The sequence below is a fragment of the Dromaius novaehollandiae genome, chromosome 5, assembly GCF_036370855.1.
Source record: "Dromaius novaehollandiae isolate bDroNov1 chromosome 5, bDroNov1.hap1, whole genome shotgun sequence".
In the NCBI taxonomy this organism is placed as follows: domain Eukaryota; kingdom Metazoa; phylum Chordata; class Aves; order Casuariiformes; family Dromaiidae; genus Dromaius; species Dromaius novaehollandiae.
Genome location: NC_088102.1, coordinates 36,297,935 through 36,320,743, shown reverse-complemented (window position 1 = coordinate 36,320,743; position 22,809 = coordinate 36,297,935). Strand labels below are relative to the sequence as shown.

Genomic DNA, 22,809 nt, shown 5'->3' with positions numbered 1-22,809 from the left:
TTAGTCTGGTAGGTCATAAAACACTCCTGATTTTACCACCACACTTGTACAGTGCTGTTATTCCATAAGGCACTTTATTATCCTAGTATATTTACCTAGTTTGGATTTTCAGACAGAAAGGGGATCCATGTTCTCTGACAGTATTTTGAAAGCAACTTGGGACAAAGACGATCAGTAATTCAGAAGTCTAACTATTTCTTTTTTAAATAAGATTCAAGGCCACAGAAGTGTGACAGTCTCCAAAAAATGCTGTATTTGAAATATTTTGTTTGCATTTACTATATGCATTTACTATATGTTTGCAAATATTATATGTATGCATTAAAACATCTGGTGACACATTCCTCAAACAATTTCAGCTATAGTAAAATAATTTTCAAGCTTTGCTAAATTTTTATAGTTATGTCTTCCAACAACTCTCTCATTCTGAATAATAACTAAAAAAAAAGTAATAAAAACATCCATCTATTGTGACTCCTATCTGAATAATAGCATACAGGTTCATTTCAATATACAATGATTTGAAGGTCTCAGGCAAGATGCTGATGGTTCAATATGGCTTCATTATGATGAGTAAGCAATAGTAAAATAGGAGTAAAACAGAAGGGCAGGCAGAAGGACTAATATCAGTTGAATTTAATGTCCTTGTAGATTGCTTACAATGGTATCGACTCAGGAGAGAACAGGTATACAGGGGAGAGGAGGGGGAAAAAAAAAAGTAGTCTGCATTCGTATGCATTGGGCATCAGACCTCAAGACTAGACACGTTCTCTCCTTGGTTGTATGCAAACAGCTGACTAAAAGTAACAGAAATCTACAAGAACATGTATCAGTAGGTTTCGGATCCAATAATTTCAGAAGCTGTTGAATCAGTGGTCTAGCTACTGACCCCAGCGCTGTGATTTATGGTGAACAGCATCGTTTTGAGGAAAGTAGAAAATATCCCTCCTTCCACCATACAAATTACCATGGATATCTGCAGAAGTTAATCTTAAAACACTCTTTTTTAAACTCTCTCCTAAATCTTCAGATGTACAGAGGTTACTTGATTTCTCATGTACTAGAATGCAAGATTCCTTGCAAAACTCTTGTACATTGTCAAATCTATATAATCTTATGCACTTTTTTCTGAATACAAGACTTACTTCAGTAAGATTCTTTAGAAATGAATTTTGTTGCATTCCTTTTTACTACTTTTTAGAAGCTGTGTGTCACCTTTCAACTTCAAAATTTATGTTGCGCTATGAAACAATGAACAGAACTCTATATAACTGATATAATTTGTCACAACACTGTTTCTTTTCTAATATAAAGGTCACAGTCTTTTCAGTATCATTTCATGCAAGAATATTTCCATAATCATCATAGTTTCCCACGTCATAAATTTCAAAGGTCACAATGGTACTGTTTCTGCATATTGTACCTAATAAAATTAGTGAGATGATATTCTGATTCATCATCTTTACATCCCTTTATTGCTACTGTTTTTCTCTGTTTGTAAAAGAGCACATGAAAACTTATTCTGAACTGAGGACATCCTCAGCCAGAGGATCCACTGGATTTACACCTTGACAAAACCTTGCTTAGGAAGAGAAGTGGAAAGGAAAGGGAGATAGGTTAAAAAGGGCTGGGGCAGATTTCATCATTAGATAAGAGGGAATGCTTAGCTACAGTGACGAGATCCCTTAGAGTTGAGCTGGATATGGTTACCATGGAGCTAAAACTCCCACAGAAAAAAATTACAGCATTTTGAAACATTTGTTGGAGGCTCAGAGGCAGCCAAATAAATGACACTGTACCGCTTTCAGGCTATATTAGGTCATTTTAATTCTACTGGAAAAGTGGAAGCTCAAGGGAGGGATTTTCATAGCCTTTATCAAGTTCTTCAGGCAAAGACAAAAAAGCTGTGGGCTTTTTTGTGATAAGTCTTTCTGATCTAGAAATCTTTGCCTGAGGTAATTGCAACCTTTACCTTTGCATTAAAGTTTCTTGTATAACACACAACTTAATCATATTAATATAATTATTTATTATCAACAATTGTTCCAAATAAACTGATGGGCCTGGTTTAACTGTACGCATAAAAAAGGATGACGCTGACTTCAATCCCTCTCCTCCTTTGTTAGAAATGCATTCCTATTGTCAAATTTGCTAATACAAACGGTGTCCCATGCCTGTGAAACTTATGGCTGTAAAAATTACCTTCCTGTAGCTGGGCAACACAATAAGTCTTTGAAGAAATTTAACTGTTTGTCTTCTGCCTCAGACCTAGTTAAAGCATGCTCCAAGAAAAGAGTTTTTGCCAGCTTTACTGTTTTACCCATTAGGCTAAGCTTTTAGTAATTTTTTTTGTTTGGTTTGTTTAAATTCTAAAGCCATGGTCAGAAGGGCAAAGTCAAGTTTGCTGGAAAAGTTTTAGCATAAGCCATTGTATAATCTGTAGTAGTAAATTACCATGCATCCATGGAGAAGGACAGTACAGCACTTAAGCACTAGTTCTGCCCTTAGAGCCCCTGATTTCTCATTCCAGCTTTGCCACAAGTTTTCACAGCAAGCATAAACAAGTCACCTAACCTAGATCTCCATTATATGCAAGTAAAAATATTACACTATTTCACATAGCAAGGATAAAGGTATCAGAAGACTGACATCCCTGCAAGTCAGAGACTTGCTTACATTTGCTTTTTCTTCACTCTGGAACCTCATTACGATTCAACGGTCAGCAGTGCTCTTTCTGTTATTGGAGGATGATTTTGTAAAGCGACAGAAATTCTGCTAAAATTGCAGACCTGATTTAGTGGGTTTTGTCCTACAGACAAGCTACAGTAATATCCCTAAATTCTGTCTTCTGATTTGGCACTATAGACTTCTTTGCTAGCTCATTCTATCTCAAAGGTTACACTTCTGGTTCAGCGCCGTGCCATGTAAAATGTACAGCTGGTCAAGCAAACACTGTTAGAACTAGGTCAGTTAGTGGAACCATATAATCATGTTAACAGATTGCTACATCTAAGTTAGTTTACCATTGCCTCTCATGTCACCCATCTCTTACCTATTACCATCACTAAAGGAAGGCAAACTGTAACTTTCTGTACTCAAAATGCAAGATTTTAGAATTGTTTCATACTGAAATATGAATTTGAGTTATGAAACTGTTCAGTAGTTCCAGAGAATAATTTGCCAAAGCCAGAGCTGTCATATTTTTTTCTTGAGTAAGTGCATTAAAACACTTCTTCCTCCAGGTTCAGAAGCCAGGATCCTTTCTGTAAGGAATTAGAAAAATAACAATGAAGAAACATATCCTTTCCCAAACTAAGGGGAAGTTTCAACCATTTTTAACCCAAAGTATCTCTCCTACCTGTTCTAATAGTTTCTCATATGAAAAGCCTCTGAACAGGATGAAATGAAGATAGCCAAAAAACAGCAGAGTATCTCACCTCAAGGCATTTCAGAATCTGAAGGTCTAAAGAAATTCTATGCACATCTTCAAAAAAAAATTAATAGTGTATAACTGTGGTGAAAAATGACCATAGATCTTAAAAGTGTGATTTCAGGCATTTCTCAGCTGAAACACAAAACTGGTTATCCTGAAATGAATTCCCACCACACAGCCTAAGCAGCATCAAGGAGCTTTCACCCACAGAATTCTTCTTCCCTATGAAGTTACAGAAAAAAGGAGATTCCTGGAATTATTTCCTAAAAATGTACAGACTACAATTCGCAAGTACCTGAAACGCAGTTTAAGAAGCTCTGAGAAATTAAAATCTGATACTGAACAGACATACAACTATCAAAAGCAATACTCATAAGAATATCAAATGCAGTATGAAAATGTCCTCTAAATATACAGTGCCAACATACAGATCGACGGCTACTGGAGTGCCTTACACTTCATTGCTTCACCTGTACTATTAGGGATCATATAATGTTTAACTGTTAGCCTGAGCCTAGGAATGATTTTGCCCTATACCTACTAATACCTTGCATGAACATGCTTCAGCATGACCTGGGGTAGAAAACAGACCAGGAACTGTTCCCAATAGGCAGTACAGATAAGGCCACCCTGGAGAATGGGTTTAGTTATACGTATATAAGCTGCGCTCTGCCATTTCGTTTCAAGGCTAGAGACCATGGCTATTTTATTTGCTAGCACAGCTAGAGCCTTTGCAACCTTCAGAAAAAGGGTAACAGTGTAGTTTGTCTCTTTTCAGGTATGTCTCTAGATTTAATGTATATATTTTTTTAAATATGACTACCAGTATAAAAAGGAGGATTAAGACAGAATAGAGGAAGAACTAGATGATCTTGCAGCCTGAATAAAAAAAAAGGGGGGGGGGGGAGGGTGAAATCAAATACTATAAATGGTAAGTCTAGGCTAACCATGAGATGACTAATATGATCTCTCTATGAAAGGTGAATGAAGACCCAGCCAAGGAAATAGAAAGGTATATCATTGTCCAAAAACTGCACAGAATCAAAAGTGGTTGTCACTTAAGTTTAAGAATGAGACACTCAACGAGTATGAGCCTATAGAAGGCATAACAGAATTGTGAAGGAATCGAAGAGCCAGTCATATGAAAATAAGGTAAACAAACATAGTTTATTTATTCTAGCACTATTCTTTATAAGTATATAATGGGCAACAGTGTTGGCACACATGAAAAAATCTAGAAATAAACACATTTAAGCTGGAAAACTGAAGGAAGTTCCAAATTACTAGATCAATGGATTACTAGATTGATAAAAGCTGCAGGGGCAAGAATATAACTAGCTTTAAAATAGAACTTCAATTCAAAATAGACTCAACAACCCAAAAAGTTCTTTGCAGTTTTATGTTCCTTTGACACATAAATACATGTTTCCACATCAAATAAAGGCAAATGCAAGACTAATCTTAGCAAAGAAAGTTCAGATGGATGTTTTATGTTTTCTAGTAAAAACAAAGAAAGGAAACAAAAAACTAGGAAATCAGTAACCACAGCTTTATGAATCTAAAAAGGGACCTGCGAAGGTGAAGTTTCGAGAGTAATGGCTAAAAGAATTTTAGTGCTCTCAGCAAAATATCCTCATCTGTTTGTGGCATTCCTCCTGTATTCAAGAAGATGAGCCTTGATTGGCTCTGAATGTAGATTACCATTTTAAGGTTTTCCTTTTCCACCAAAAATACCTAATTTAGTCACAATTTATCATCAAGAGCAAGTGAAGTACTTTTCAGACCCCGAATTTCAGCAAGTCATTCATATGTCAGAATGAATAAAAGGCCTGCAAGTAAAGAATTTCTTTTAATTGCAAGCAACAATGAGACAGGAAGACAGTTGCTCTCACTCTGCTTTTTATGGCCTCAAGTGCAGCTGCACGGGAAACATGTACAAACTAGTACCTCAGCTTCCCTTTCTTTTGAATCCCTCTTTGGGCATATTTACTATTAATGCACACTCACGGTGAGTGAACACAAAGATTCTTTGTCTCCGTAGCCAAGTTGTCCCTCATACTTCCTTTCTTAATCACTATGGTATTACTATCCTTCTTGACACACTTAAAAAAACCCCATATATATATATATATATATATATACACACACACACATACACACACACACACACACACACACATATATATATATATATATACACACACACATACACGTATATGTATCTCTTGGGAACATCTGCACCTTAGTCTTTTCCCTAGCTTCCTTGATCCAAACTATCAAATCTCGCTAAACCCTTTCTAGTGAGTATAGCATTTTCCATTCACCGCTAAAACACTTGTGCAGATTTTTATTACCTTGTGTTCCAATTACCCTTTTTTTCCACAGCACCTTTTTTCTCCAGTCTTAAGAACTGCAAACTTGCCCTTCCCTATTCATCTCCAACACTACCATAAAAAACATCTTCCAAAGATTACTATAACTTTGATAAGGTCAGCCCTCTTGCATTCTTTCACTTGCTTTTCCTTCTCATCACGTCAAATGATTAAGTCTTCTTTAGCCGCCATCTCTTAGGCCAAGCAAATTCCCATTTCTGGTAAGTTTATGATACTAATCACGAAAGCCTACCTACAAAATTTTCAGCTTTCTTTCTTTTTTGTTCAAATATTGTGTCACAGGTGGAAATTCCTTCAAAAAAAAAAAAGGCAAAAAAAACCCCCAAAAACAAAAAACACCCTGCAAAACTAACCTACTACTGCTTTTCTGTGTTTTCTTTAATACCATTTCACAATGCAACAACATTTCAATTGCGCTATTATTTACTCCCTTTCATAATAACCAATGTTGTCTCATTTTCTTTCTGTGTTCACCAGAGGCCTGTCCATCCACAGATCAAGTGTAAGCTCTTTATATTAGAGAATATACTGATTCTCCTATGTATGTACAGAACCTAGTACAGTAGCTCCTAGCCCCTGTCTGCATGCAGTGGGATTACAAATTTTAAAATCAAAACACCTCAAATACAGAAATGTTGCTTGCCAAGATATTCCATACATTTTTGTTCAGTCATGGGTGCTAGACATAATTCTACTTATTTACATTAACAACACAGCTTGAAGAAGAACGGTTGCAAATATTAATAGAGTCCTTCTTCACAGCATATTTATTAGGTTAAAAAAGTCTTAATCATAGTAAATTAAAAGGTGGTTTAAGGCAATTCTCTAAAGTTTGACCACCATTAGATCACTGCTGAGTATAACATGAAGAGTGGTTGTTCTACTTGATTTATTTAATACTGAATCATCTTTTTAAAGGCAGAACTTTTTATTAAAGTAGAAGTGGAATATCTGATTAGAATTTTGGATTGAACATACACATTAGTATCTCTCTTTTTGAGTCTACAAGTTTTTGTTTTTACTACATTTGCCTTCCAAATAATTATTTAGCAACAGTACATTTTCATCCCATATAATTACCAAGAACCAACCCTTAGGCACAGCTGCCAAGTTTCATCCAGTTCTGCAGATGAATATCACCCTAACCTGCAAATAACTGCGATGCCAAGGCCTGTGGTCTCTGATCCAAGCATGACTAGTACTCACAAGACCCACGCCGACTAGGCGTGTGCTAGACAGTAAGCAACCAGAGCAAGTGAACAGCAATTGCTATATACGTATAATGTTGTAACAGGAGAAGAAATACTTGGGAAGAAGCAGGTGTTTCCACTGCTTCAGACCACTATTTTAGGACAGCAGCACATCGCCCAGCATTGTCAGTGGCAGCATTTCTGCCAACGTTGTAACTCTTTACATCCTGAATCTCAACCAAGGCTTACCTGGTCACAGTCAACTCACCCATGAAAACACTAAGCTCACGTCTGATCAGTATGAAACAGTGAAGAGCACAAGATCATTTAAAAACTAAGCAACGGCCATGTGTGTCAAGAACCCTGGACTATGTAAGTATCTACTCAAACAAACAGGGAAGACTTACCTTTAAGACCCCACCTCAACCACTAAAGAAAACAGCACCTGGGCAGCAACATGTTCTGACACAGTTAATTTAGCAAACTGGTCTATTAAACACCAGAGATACCACACTGCTGGAAGCACGCTACTTTTGCTATATTTATATAACATACCTACTTTTCAGTAAAGAATCATTATGCCTTTGCCCTCTACATGTGCACTTGAGACCAACAGTACTATGACTTCCTCTGTAACAATTTTAAGTTCCAGTTTACCATCCATACACCTGGCTCAAGAAATGACAGGAAAAGAAAGCAGTACATAGAACTTCCTATCTGAATCTTGTGTCCTAAGGTAGCTAAGTTACACAGCTGGCTGACACGGTACTTCTCTGTAGTGATGGATGGCAGAGATTTTAGGAAAGTATAAAAAGAACTGGTAGAATACTGGTAACTGAGTTTGTCTGGAAGCAGCCTGAGGCAAGGATAAATTTCCATCAGCTCCCACGTCATTACTGGCTTTTTTTTAATGCTGTTTCTTTAGATAACAAAATAAAAGAAACACAGATGGGAAAGGTAAAAGGAGTAAATGTATCAGAATAAAGTTAAACTACAAGAATGCATAACAGAGCTGTCCAGTTACCTGCTTAACTTGCTAAGCAGCATAAGAAAGGTTCTACTGACATCACAGATTACCTATGACAGAATATCACTACCATCTTTGGACCATCTTCTGTTTTCTTAGATTTTTTTCCCTCCATTTTCTATGCTATCGTAATCCCATTTCGCCTTCTATACTTTTTTTATTTATGATTCTAAATGGTCTTGGTATTGGCAAGGATAGAAAAGGTCGAATTACCACCCTAACTGGCAAGTTAGGCCTTATATACGGGCCCTTATTTAGTCAATGATGTTATTTAAACCTAAGGTCAACTTGGAGAGAAGTTGACTTGGGAAGATCTCTGACAAATAAAAATAGATAAGTCTTTCTAACAAAAATAAACTCCCATCATGAAATAAAAATCACATGTTCAGAGTGAACCTAGAATCTTCTGCATCATCATGCTTCCTGAATTTCAAATCAATCTTGGTGAGGCTATACTTTTTGAACCACCTTCTCTAAAAGTTGGTCTTTTTTCAATAACGAGGCACCAGTGAATACAACTGTATAGCTTACTGCTTTTGCAGAAGTATGACAAGAAATAGCAACAATATTCCGGTTAGCAGTAAAAAGTCATTAATGGCTGTTCGTGTGACTTACCTGCAGTTAGGCTAGCTATGGCATTCTCAACGAGAATTCTCAAACTGTAGCATTTCAAAGCAAAAATGATCAAAGTCCAAGTAAGAAAAATATTTTCCCTTCTGATAAATTTCTCTTCCACAATAGGGTACATTACAAATATCTAACAGCATCAGCTGCATTTGAACTTTCCACTTGTGAAATTATATTGTAATCTACTGATAATCTGTTTTTTCCCACTTTAGGGAACCTTACTACCATGTAACACTTAAACGAATGGAAGAACAATCTGGCTGTTCAAAAAAAATGTTTAAGCATGAACAAACATATCAAGTTCTCCCTTTAGACCACACTGTTTCTGTTTATGCCTAGCCAGTTTAGTAGCTGCTGTATGTTGCTTATAACTTTCACAATTATAGGAGCATACCTATCAGCATGGTTGACTCAATGAAATATAATTTTGTGCACAAATGAGGTGTAAATTGCTTATTCTGAAACCCAAACATTATCAATACAATTATTTACTTCCTACTGAGAGTGACCGATCAAGAAATCAAAACTTATTAATCCCTATTAGCGTTTTTTTTTTCCCTGTTATAGTCAAAGATCAACATGCAGTTTCCCAATTTTGGTAAGAAAAATCAAGACAAATTTTGCTAGACGGGCTCAACACAGATGCCCCTTTGCATCCCTTTAAACAGAATGACACACCTCTTGGTAGATATTTCTCTCACACACTTAAAATTCCTTGTTTTAAATGAGCTGTCCCTTCCTGAAGGAAAGTAATGAGTTTAAACATACATTTTTGAGAGTTTACTTCTTATAGGCACATAACCAAAGGCCATAGGTTGCCTTCAATTCATGAATACAATTCAGGCTGACAGATACTGAAGTTGGCAGTAGTGCCTGGTGTACATTAAAACAAATTTAATTAACCAAAAAAGTTATTCAGTAAATAATCCTGTGAATTTCCAGATTCCTTAGGTAGCAATCATTTTAGACATAAAAATCTATTCTCTACATGAAAAAAGACCGATAATATGAAAAAATTCCAGTTAAGACATTGATGCCATATTGCTTTAAAACTGTTCGATCTAAAGCCTACTGGATTGAGGGGGGGAAGGGGAGCAAAGCAAAAGATGCTGTATGGTGACCCTACAAAAACTGTCATTAAGATCAGATGGTATTCTCACATGTACTTGTCAAAGAATCTTTTGTCCTGTGAATGTCATTCTTTGGAAAAAGGTTACTTGGTGGAGGGAGGGGGAAAAAAAGACAGCACATACATGCTCAAATCAAAATCTTGTATTCTAAAGTCTACCTTTCACAGCTTTGGCTAAACATGAACTATAAAATCTATTGATTCCGATCTTTCGGGAAGTATGGCAAAAATAGATACGCATTTTAAAAGAAGGCCACACTACTAGTTTGCAGTATTATTACTGACAGTTTTTTGGAAGTGTTTTTTGTCATTGCTTTGTTTTTACCAAAAATGTTAACTGACGGTGCATTCAGCAACTGTAAAATCATTTCTATTCATTATCGAACAGTTTCAAAGTTCTTCAAATAAATGACAGTAAGTATCTTTAAATGCACCAGGTGTATAGGTATTCTAGGCATTTTCCACATACAGAAAAAAAGGAGACAATGCAGACAATGAACTTCTGAGGGAGTCTTGGGAGATGGAAGTCATCTGGCCTTAAGCATTTTAGTGAATCATCTGAGGCATTCTATTACATATTCTAAGCATGATGACCCTTGTACTGCCTTTTGTATCTGGTATTGCTGGTGCCATTTAAAAGCATGTTAAATCTTCAGTGTTTTAAATTAGCTCTGCATCTGCTGCTAAACAGCTGTTTCGAGTCCCTCAGTTAAAGTTCTATTACTCGTAAAGGTAATTTTTAAAGGATTTTATTTATGTTGCATCTCTTGCAATTCCTCTGTGTTATATTACAAATGCAGACAATTTGAATTGCCACATCGAGGTCAAGGGAAGTTGACTTTCTGGTACAAGGTATTAGGGAAGCTGGTTAAGTGCTGAAGTAGCTGAAAATGGAAAAATGCTTGAGACTGACAGAGGTGTGTGTTTGTGAGTTAAAAACAGACCAGCCAGGCTTGTGCTGGCTACTCCTGTTACTGTTAGCAAGGAACCTGCACTTGCTTCATTGGAGAAGAACCTAGAAGAAGGAACAAACCTGATGCTACTACTGGATCTTTTACTTTACGCTGCATCTGCCAATTCTTCTACTGACTGAAACTACCACTCCTCATGCAAAGATGATGTGCCAGAAACAGGAACAGGAGGAGAGGTTACCTGACCAACAGACTGACTATCAGGTGAACCAAATATTTTGAGACTGAGACTTGATTGAAGACAGTTGTGTAAATCCTGACAAACATGTATATGCAAGCAGGTGGGACATTTAGCATTACCAAAAGCAGATATAGGGGAAGGAGGCAATTTTCTTGTAGGCTTTTGTAATTTCTATGCATGTCCCAATCTTGAACTACTTCCGATACACTTTGGGGATGTCACATATTTGCTAATTGCACTTCAGAATTTTTTTGAAAGATAGTTTTCTTAGAACTACAGTAGTTACCCAAGAGATTTAAGCATTTAAGAGAAGGAAGTCTGTCATAGTTAGGAAAGCAGACATCCTTTTTAAGTAAAGCCTGTTGCACAATTTTAGATCTTTTATAGACCAAAACCACTATATCCTACATTATGAAGTCTAAATACTTAATTATCTTTTGTGTTTCAAACTCTTGTTGTGGTGGGGGGAAAATCAGCTAGTGCATATACCAGAGGTATACTGCATATCATAATGTAAGACAACTACAGTGAAGAAATACTATGTAAGCTGTTACACTTTATGAACATGATGTTGTTAAAAAATCATTAGAAAATGTCAAAGTACATGTGCTTTTTTACTAAGCATATCTGTTGATACTACTTCACTAGTTTTTATAAGTGCTTTTCTTGTTAATTAGGTAGAAATATATAGCTAACAATTCTAACACTCTACGGCAATACAGTTGGTTGATGGAAGAACCAGAGAACGACAGAAAATACTGGTTATTCTCTGGACTATTTAAAGCTTCCTTAAAATTTAAAAATTTTATTAAACATTTGAAGACTATACTAGTTTCACACTAATTACATACAGCCATGTTCAATGAAAGAGATGACTGGAAGTGCAGTAACATATTTTTGTCCTAACAAAAGAAGTGTGACTTCTTTCCACCAACAGATTCTAATGTACTCAAACCAAGAGACTATTTCTAGCTCTTAGTGCTAGAAGACAAAGCAAATATGTAGCCATCACCCACGTGAGTGAACTCACAATAAGATTTTCAGACTGACTGACCTTGTGCAGATGGAAAACTTCACTATGAAAGCCAGTTTAATTGTGAAATAGATCTACACCATGTGAATAGTGAATATTGTAGCCAGTCATTTTTAATGTATTGTGAATTCTAATCTGCTTTATAAAAGTTAGATAAAAAAGTCACAGATTTGCAAACATTTAAGAGGCTTGTAAAAAATGACATTTCAAAATTGTATATATTTCACAACTTTCAATACTCATTGCTAGAGGTCTCAATTTTCAAAATTCTATTCCTTGAAAAAAATACTTATTTTAAAATACTTACTGCTACATAGTTACCTTCTTTTTTCATACTTCTGTCTAGTCCATCCTATTCATAATGTAGAGGCCACAGTCCAAACTTCACGCCTCTAAAGTCCCCCACTTAATTTATTGTTAATGAGCCACAATACATTGGGTATCAAACAGCAAATAGTATACACAATAGCACTTCCATATCTTCTGTCAGAAGCTGGCACAGTTAAAAGGATAATCTGTGCAGTCTCCACTTATTTTCCAGTGACAAACAATTATGTACCTCTCATTCTAAAAAGAATAAGGAAGAATAAACCTTTGTATCTAGTTTCTGCTGGGAAAAAATTAATTCCAAAAATAACATTTAACTAATGCAAAACTGACTCCTTTCTTTGACTGTTACTGGTTTTCTAGAAAGCGATTATATGACTTACTCTTTCAGAAGAAAATTATTACATTGTAAAACTGGACTCTAATAATTCATAGTGTAGTTAATATATACTTATTACCAAGTGACAACCTTTCTATCAAGGGTCACCTTTCCTGCAGGTATCTCTGAACATATTAATCAGTTTGGTTATGAAGATTTGCATGGTTGCTTACTTGTTCTTCGCACTATGGTAACTGTGACAAAAGCACTGCAAAGAACTATGTAGTTTTGCTAATATAATCTGAAGTCAATAGGAATTAGCACCACTCAAGATGACACACAGCTATTCATGTTGTTGCTGTATCATATCCTACACAATTTGCCTGGATTGTCCAAGATAGCTGATCATTTGTTGTGTGTGCAGGAAACTCTGTTCTCTAAAGATGCTTTAACAGGACTAATGCATAGGCATATGGAATTGAATATTTGTCTGGTGACTTAATGACATTAAAAAGAGAATGTTAAAATTAAATTTCTATATTGAACAAATAAATCAAAATATTCCCTGAGGTATATATTAATGACAATAGTTGTTTTCTTTCTGAATCTTTTATAGTGTTCTTGTGCTTGGAATAGTTTTCTTAAATGGTGATGATAATTTTACTATCTACAGAGGTGTGTAGTTATCATAGATCTGCATTGCTATTAAGTACCATATGTACTTCATGAGTGAAATCAGAGAAATACATGACTTTAAATCTGTCTTGTGATTGAATTTAATGTATTTTAAATAACTGTGTGCTAAATGAAGTTTCCTTCTTCTCTCTGCTTCCATTTCTGTGTTAATTTTTGGAATCTGTATCTAATGCACTTAGCAGCATTTGGCTATGTGGTCACAGCACTGTCATGGGAACTGAGAAATAAGCAGTACTCACAGCTGGGTTTCAATATGAATCATACCCAGTTAGCACAGCAAGGGATTAGAAAAAGGCACAGAGATCAGGCAATGCAGTTTCTGCATGCTATAAAACCGTGGGAACCTCACTAGCAAGCCCCCAGTTTGTTACCAGAGACATAACTCCTGCTCAGACACCAAAAAGCAGGGCTTGAGTAGACAACAATCCTGCCAGGGGCCACCAATCACGGTGGGGGGAGAAGGTGGAATATACGCTTGGAGTGTTAATTTAGGATTCATTGCTTGGTCACAAATCCCATCAAAAGGCTTTTAATTTGCTAAGGTTCTGAGGTGAGACTGAAGACTTTTGCTTGCTTGTCACAAATTCGATGTTATTTCTAAGCACTGAGCTACTGCTACAGGCTTGCACTTTTCTGCTGTGGATTTGACAGAGTCAGCAGACCTACACTGTCACTGATCCTGCCAGGAAAAAAAAAAAAGTGTGTGTGTGGCAAGAAGCTGATTAGGAGTTAGGTCTACTATGACTATATACAGTCTTATATTATTTTGTAACAATAAACTGTATTTATGATATTATATATGCATTATACATGTAATATTATATGCAATAATATTATAATGCATGCACTGATTTTTTAATAGCAGCTTGTGAATCTAAGCTATTGGGAAAAACTAGTAAAGTATGATAAGCATCATTATTTCAGGTAATGCAATGTTGTTTTGTTTTTAACTGATGTAGACTGGGTCAATAGGAACAGGCTTACAAAACTGCAACTTATTTTGATTCATCAAATGTAACATCCCACAGTACCTAATACTGGAAGATGAGAGAGAACATACACACATAACTTTAATGCGTGTAGTTAATAGAGGAAAAAATTGTTACTGCCATGAGAAAAATTTCAGTAGGCAGAAAAGGAGAAGCATAAGTATTTTGACATGGCTTTTAAAAGACCATTATGTATAATCCAACATGGAGCCTCTCTGAATGATACTGCTCTACTTCCTTACAGGAAAAACTAGGCTTATAATCTATCATATAGATCCACGCTACAGAAAAATGTAAGAGTGAGAAAGACCCAAAAGAGAAAGCAAACATAAGAGATCAGTGAATCAGATCCAAAGGGTGTATCAGCCCCACTAGCAGCCTGCAATCTCAAGACCTTCAGATGTGTGTCCAACTCATCTGTCTTTCAGTTGACACAGAGAAGCCAGCTTTCACTTCTGCCTGATCATGATACAAGTCTTCATTGTCCACTTGTTACATTTTCAAGCAAATATATTTGCCTTTTCTCCTGTACTGCCCTTTTTACCAAATACATTCTTCCCATCAACAATCACCCAGCATTTTCATTTCTTCAGAATCTTTACTAAAGTTTTCTTTTCCCCTTGACACCAGGAAGTCTACTTCACAATTGTTTCTGTAATTAGCATGCAGAAACAAGCACCTAACAACATGCTGGATATCATTTCACTGTCTTTTTATACTCCCTGTATGCATTTCTCTTATCTTTTCTCTTATTTTTAATTGCAAGCTTTTGGGGGCACAAACATTCATCTGTTCTGTATTTGCACCAAAAGCTGGGAACAGACCTCCAGATCCTAACTCCATAAGCCTATATTAGCCTGAGAAAATGAGAAAGCAGATCCAAGCATATCAAGCCAAATCATGCAAAGTTCTATGAATTTACAATGCAATTGTGACTACATCACTTGCCCATCTTTTCTCAAAAGTAGCTATAAAATTCCAACCATAATATACATTTCAACGTACTTTCATTACCTTAAACAAATCAAACTAATTAGGTGTCTCCCTTCTCATCCAAACGTGGTGCAACTTTCCCAAAGAACTACTCCCTGCGTAAAGCCCAAAATAGCTGCTTAAATAACAAGATTTCACCCTGAAAGAGAAATAATTGCTAAAAAGTGATCTGGAGATTTGATTTTGATATACATAGGAAGCCACTAGTCCAGTGTTTACAGAGGTAAGAACAGATACTCTGTACAGTCTGAAGGCATGATTGTCATGTTTATAATATAGTACAGCATTTTCTAAAAATTCTGCCTTGAAAAGAGGTTACAATGAATTGTGGAAAAACTTGTCTTTATCAAAAACTATCACCAACAGTACTCTACAGCATATGATGCACAACGTCAGCATTAGAAATTTTATCAAATTGTCAGTCATATCTTTCTTCAAATATTACCAAACCTTTGGCAAGGAAATTCTACTAGTCAAATGATGAGTGCAAGTTTTTTTTTGAAATTTGTTGATAGTGACCAATGGCAAACCTGTTCACAAACACTCGCAGGGAGGAAAACGAGTAATTCAATGGGTGAAAAGAAACAGGATAAGACTGGAGCAACTCTATTTACAAGAGAAGAATGCTGAGTTTTATGAAGCTTAACTCAGGATAAGTTCATAAATTTAGGTATGATTTCCATGGCAGAAATCAATGGAAGAGGCAAGAGTAGTGATTTTAAGTAGCTATGCTGGTGATAAACTAATGTTTAAGAAGCAAAAAGAAATGTAACTGAAAGGAGATTTTTTTGAGATAGAGTGGAAGAGAGAGATGTAAGAATTAAAAGGGTTTTTTTTTTTCTTTTTCTTATAGCAAGGACTATTATACAATTGTTAAAAACTGTGGCAACAAGAATAGAAGGGGGAGATGTAATGCAGAGAGCTAGACAAATAAATAGACAAAGTTTTAATTCAAAATTCATTTATGCCCCTAATACACACTAGTCCTTAGAAGTAACTCAAGGTTTACGCAATGCTATTCTTCCTTTCTTTCTATCCTTTTCCTAAGACGAAATGACAGGCTGAAGGACCACTACTACACTACTTTAAAAAGCAGTACATTTCAGTGACAACAAAAAAAATGCCCTGATTAATTTAAAGACAATACTGTGGAACACATTCTGCTGTTCAAGCAACATGTAGAACCTGTGCCAGCTCCTGTATAAGGAGTTTGGGGAAAATTCCATTGATTTGACCTCACTATGAGTAACTACTCTCCATAACACCGAATCAAGCCCCAAAGAGCTGTGCTAAAAACCTGAAAAAGAATATCAATGTGCAGGTGTGGTACCCAGTTATTAATATCATCTATGGGATACAAAGTTGCTCTATGAGATGAATCATTTCAATGTTTCCGCTTTACACTTACTCTTTGGTTTATCACTAGGGATACCTCACTAAGAACACAGACCTGATAAAACAACATATGGTAGGAGCATCTAAAGAACTGCCTTAATGCATTATTAATGCAGGGTAAACTGAAATGCTTTAGTACGCACTTTAAAATTAAACAAATATAAAAGCAAGATGCGGTCACTTCTTATAAATATTTGGCAGTAGAGTGAAGGCAATTAAATAATTAATTCATATCACACGGACTCAAACTATTCGTACTGTAAAATCAATATTGAGATAACTCCCCATCTCCTCTGCAGTGTCTTGATAATTGAGGAGCTCATTTTCCAGCAATGTAGATAGGAAAATGGATTTGCATGTTTATAAACATGCATAAGCCATCCAGCTATCTTGATTCTGAGCCATAATTTAACACCCAAATGATGAAAAACTATATCTAAAGAAAGAAAATCTATAAACTAGTTGTGTAAATTCATACACATGAACCAGGTCTTGAAAAAAATTAAATCTGAATATCCCATTCTAGGTCTTGGTTAATGGGAACATGCAAAAAAAGAAAAAAAGAAAAAGAAAGCAAAACGCTATTGTTTCTTTCAAATACAACTGGTAGCTACACTCAGTCTATGACAGAAAACAATTTCCCATCCTACCTGTAAATTTTTAGATAATGACCGGATATGCTCATCAGAACTTAAAATTAGGTCACTGAGATAAGCTCTTAAAGGAGCAAAAGTCAACAGAGAAGAATCAAACGTTATTAAGGCCACTGTTTTTAATCACTCAGAGAAATGGAGAATTTGTAAGCAGCTGGGGAAAGAGTCACACATAGGCAGACACATACACAAATGCATCCACACACATTCATACCCATCAACACAAATGCACAATCTGTTCAGATCCACAGAAAGCAGGGCAAAACTTTCCTGACTAATGTGTTATGAGCCACCTAAAAAAAAATAATTTGGATTAAATCTGGAAACACTATTAATATGATGAATTTCAGAAAAATAACACTGTAATATGCCTATTAGCCAATGTCACCACCATAGTACAAACTCTGAGATGGAAAGTAACTTCAGTATGCTTCATTACAGGTATCTGTAAACTGCTCCTCTACATTGGAGGGCCTTCATACGCTCCCGCTCCATCAAGCTCTCTGTTACCAAGTGACTGTGCAGGTATTTCTGATAGAGAAAGTGCTACACGTTCCAAGACATTACCTCATATTTGATTAATTTGGCAGCACTGAGAACGACAAAGAACTTCAGAACATATTCCAGGGAGCAGAGGACTCTCAATTTTAATCACAACAGTAAAGTTAAAGTAGCTATGAGAGTGATTTACACTCATTGCCAAGGGTAATAGGGTCCTCCCTACATCCCTCGGCAGGTTAACTGAAACGGCACAGCTTAATATTATTCTCACTTAACGCATAGAAATATCTTACCTTCAAAAATTTCTCATGTATCCACACCAGAGCAAGAAGCAATAAACAAAAGGTAGTGGGGAAGTCATCTAAAGAACAAACACTACTACAGCAGGAGACTAAGAGATGTCAGTGTTGCATGCTACACATGCATAACAAATGCTTTACTTCTCCCTTCCAAACACACAAGACAAAGTATAGATGCATACATACGCTGAATATCCATAGTCAAAGCTGGATGGAACCAACAACAGACAACTAACATTGACACAATTCCAAGTATTATTATAAAATGGAAACTTCAAAAAAATTCTTAACTGAAAGACACAGTGGCAGTGTAGCAGTAAAAAGAAAACGTGTGCACACGCGTGCATGTGTGTACTTACTTACATTTGCCCTTAATTTACAAGCCAGGGAAAAATGAAGAAAGGCATTTACACTGTATTAGCAAAATTTTCCTTTAAATTCTATCACTGTTGCACATAAAGACTGTTGCAGAAGCACTGGGACTCGCTTCAACTGAGTACCAAACACAAACTAGTACATTAGTGATGACAGTAAAAATGTTCTTGCCCTGAAAAGCTGGCCATCAAAGTGGTCACAAGTTTGCTGCCTCCTACAAACGTAGACAGGTATCATTTTTATGTGTTTCTAGCCCTTCTACGTGGCCAGACAGGCTTAAAAAAATGATACACAAAACTATGTAATAACTTAGACATGGAAGTTAAAAAAAAAAAAAAAAAACATAGAAAATGGTGGACAAAAGGAAAGGTTTCCTTTAAGGAAGGAAAAATGAATTTTACTAGACTTTTAAGAGTTAATATCCCTGCTCTTTTGATCCAAAAATAACCTATAACTTTTTTTTTTTTTCAAAGAGATTTATCTTGGTTTATACCTCACCAAGAAAGAGTTATATCTGGGAGCAAAGCAGCCTCAGTAACATCCTGGAACACTTCTTCCTATGGACTCAAAAATAAGAATATTGAGATCAATAATTTCCAAAGATTTAAATACATAAGCCTCAGGAAAATTCACTAGCGATCCAAATTCCCCAAAACACATTTCAATCTGAGAAAGACCCTGACTGATCAACAATGATGCTGGAAGAGTATTAAAGAGCTACCATACCTCATATTGTATGTACAAACATAGTGTTTATACAGCAGTAAAAATCTGTAAAAAAAAGTCCTTAAGGCTTACATCACTGTAGCACCAGCACCTTATAAAAGGTTCCTTTCTCAGTGTATTGAGAAATGATTTTGATCCCTTCTCCATGAGGTGAAGGAAGTTGTATGGAGAGGAGACAGCAGTACAATTACTGTATGTTTGCTCACTGCAACAAGAAGCTGGGGCTTCCAAGAGAAAAATCTAGCCTGCTTTCTTACCATAGAAGATTACCTAACACCAAGTAGAAGAAACACTCCTGTTTCTTTTTTGGCCTTCCATCTCTATTTAGCACCTTATTCTAACTGCTGGGAAGAAGCGCAATAGAATTCTACAAGTGTGAGAATGAGCTGCAGCAGAAATTGCCATCGCACGTAGCATAAACAGGCTATCTATGAAGAGGCAAGGTCCCTCACTCCATCATTGCCGAAGACTGTTCTGTCAAATAAACATCTTGGAAAGTGAAAGGATGAAGGACACGCATTTAAAGCTCTGCTCTCAGATGAACAGAGCTTTAAATGCTTCTCCTAAAGACTGAGTAGTCTACTAAGTTTTGTAAGATACCTCTAAAAAGTAGAGTTGGGGAAAGGGATGTAGAAAAGGATTCTTCATTGTAATAATCCGTTTTTTCACCTCACGAACTTCTCACATGCTTGAAAGTGCCAGTGACACCTCATCACACCTAACAGTTTACATAAGCAGAAGCAGCCACCACCACTCTCCACCCTTCTATTCCCCCCTCTCAGGGATCAGGCTTGCAATTTACTACTTTGGGCACTTAGCACATTTTATTTTGGAAACTTATTCTTCAAAAGTTGTATCAACTAAGGGAGACTGGTTCTGGAACATTTTTCAGTAAAGATGGTATGGAAAGAGAACAGAATACACATATCAACAGCAATTTTTCCATGCTACTTATACAACAAAACATAGTCTCGCAGGGTAAAAATAACACATGAGAAAAGATAACAAATAAAAAAGATCTTAACCCCTTCCCATAAGTTACTGCATGAGCACCACTTGCTTAAAAGTTCAAATTGGTTGTCATATTAGATTTGTGTAAAGCTTTAAGAAAGAATGGTGCGAGGGCTCTTTATAGAAAATAACACCAAGTTAAAGCTGTTTCACTAATTAACACCCTTTCCTAGAGAAATCCTTATCTCCTTTTAAAATAAACCTCTTTTAAACACAGAAGAGATCCCAAAACATTTGTAGAGCCCCCAGCTCCACATCTGTTGGTATTCCCTACTCATAAATGTGCTTCTGTGTGCACGGTTATTGGAAAGGGTCATCAAGGGCTTGCTTGGTTTATTCATCATTTTAAGGCTCTCCTATTTGCAAAGCTTCTGTTAATGTCAGTGAAATCTAACACAGACAGAAGTTTCAGAGGTCAGATATTTGGCACGCTACATTTAGCAACCCAAGTACAAAGTTGACGAGGACACTTCAAACACAGGAGATTACAGCGGAAATAGGTCTTCTTATACCAAACCAGCTATTGAGCAGATTCAAGGAAGAACATACTGAGAGCATCTGATGCTATCAAAGCTCACATTCTTGCTTTATTTCTTCCACTGACTAAATCAATTCTCCCATTTAGCAAAGCCCAGCACAGAATAACACTTTAATACAACAGAGAAAGCACAGACACAAGACACAAAAACATGTAGTACGTGACCTAGAAAAGCAGATACTTACAGTTCGTAGGAACTGTATTTCATCTTCCCCTCCTTCACCCCCTTCAGCCATGGCTCTTGAGGAGTCAGCTCTGCTAAGACTCTGATTGCCTCCACCAGCAGCTCACTGCGCTCGGTACACCTCCTCTTCTCCTATCAGTATTAGCATATAGCTAATCCACAGCCATATAGGGAGCTCAGCTAACTCCACTGCACTGCAGACTGTCAGTCAACCCCCTCACTGCCAGAACCAACTGTGCTGCTTTTCCAGCTCATAGCAAGCAAATCCCTTCCTTTTCTCTCTTTACTCCCCATCCTAGAGGAAAAATCTACTGTTAAGGTATTGCAGGAAACATTATACACATCATTTCTTTTTTCCTTGGCAGACAATGTCTGCCGACAGCAGCAACAATGGTGCAGTGTTAATAAAAACACAGCTCACATTTTCATTTTCACATATCAGGGTTCCCAATTTTGCACTGAAATCTATCAAATTCAGCAACTCTGAAGCTACTGATTTGTGCAGCAGAAGAATATGAATCCGATGATCATATGACAAGCTGGTTTTGACAGCAGATATTTTCAGCTTGTTTACAATAACTTCCGTTTCTTGCTTCTCTGCATAAGCAGCTGCAAATCTAATTTCCAGGATGATTTAATGATCTGAACCTACTATCTATAGTTATTTGTGCTATCATTTTAAATAGCATTTATACATATACTACAGATGACAAAGGTTTTATTTGTACCATTTTAAAACTGCACCTGATTATCTAATTTATACAAGATTGTACAAATTTAGCTCAAAACGTATAAACTACACTAATACTAAAATAAAACTTAAAATAGCTTTAAATCCAAGTTAAATAATAAAACAATCTTCCTAAATAACAGATTTCTTGTTATTACTTCAATATTAGCAAATGATTAAAAAATAAAATCATCTCCAGGACCAAATTTAAGCTTCTAAGGTCTAAATTTGAGGGGAAGGGAGAAAAAGAGAAAGGGAGCAAGGAAAAGGGAGGAGGAGGAGAGCAATAAGAAGGCTTTAGCCAGCCAATTTACTACATGATCCTGCATCTTGTGACAAGGTTGCAGTCACAGCCTACCCATACATTCCCTCCCCAGAAAGCCACATCCAAAATCTGTGCTGTCCATATTTACAGGGACACATGCCTTCAAAAGAATACTGTATGTGTATCACGCCTTTTTTTGAGTTAGCTAAAGCATGTTTCTGCTTTACAAATGAGAAACACACATAAGAGTAAAAGGAGAACAACGTTCTTGAGGTCACGTAGGACAAGTAAGGCACAGTCAAAACCAAAACTAGATGGACTATGTCCACAAACCAATATATTTATGTACAACCGTCCACTTCTACAAATTACGTGAAGTCCATAAAAAAAAATATAATAGTATTCTGATATTTCTCTAATTAAACATACCTAAAAGCCAAACACTGAGATGCCCAATAGTTTCTCTCCTTCAAGCAAAACTCTTTCAAAAATGTTTTAACTCATCTTTTTTCTCTGGGTAGTAGCAGAGAGAATACTAACAATCTCATTAGTAAGCAAAAGGGAATTTCAGGGCCAAAGGCAACTCAAACGCTTCTGACTTGATCCTCCAAAGCCTCTCACTGACTTGATCATAGAGGCTATCTAGAGCCCTGCAAATCTCTTCTTCCCTCCCCGGCCCCCCTCCCCTCCAGCAGTTTTTGTCTGCTGTTGCGAGCAAGAGAAATGAATTCTGTACAAAAAAAGGCAATGTGGTGGGGGAGAGAGGGCAGAAAAAGTGTTCTGAACATCTAGGGGTGTTTTTGGGTTTTGTTTTTTTACTTCAA

At 36.4% G+C, this 22,809-nt stretch overlaps 1 protein-coding gene across 1 annotated transcript in view; it reads right to left on the bottom strand.

The window, feature by feature from the left end:
* Positions 1 to 21,075, bottom strand: part of RYR3 (ryanodine receptor 3) — a 272,262-nt gene extending 251,187 nt beyond the window's left edge. The window contains exon 1 of the mRNA XM_064512440.1: positions 20,992 to 21,075. Coding sequence (XP_064368510.1) covers positions 20,992 to 21,042 — 51 coding nt within the window. The 5' untranslated portion in view covers positions 21,043 to 21,075. The remainder of the gene's footprint in view (positions 1 to 20,991) is intronic.
* Positions 21,076 to 22,809: the final 1,734 nt, after the last annotated feature.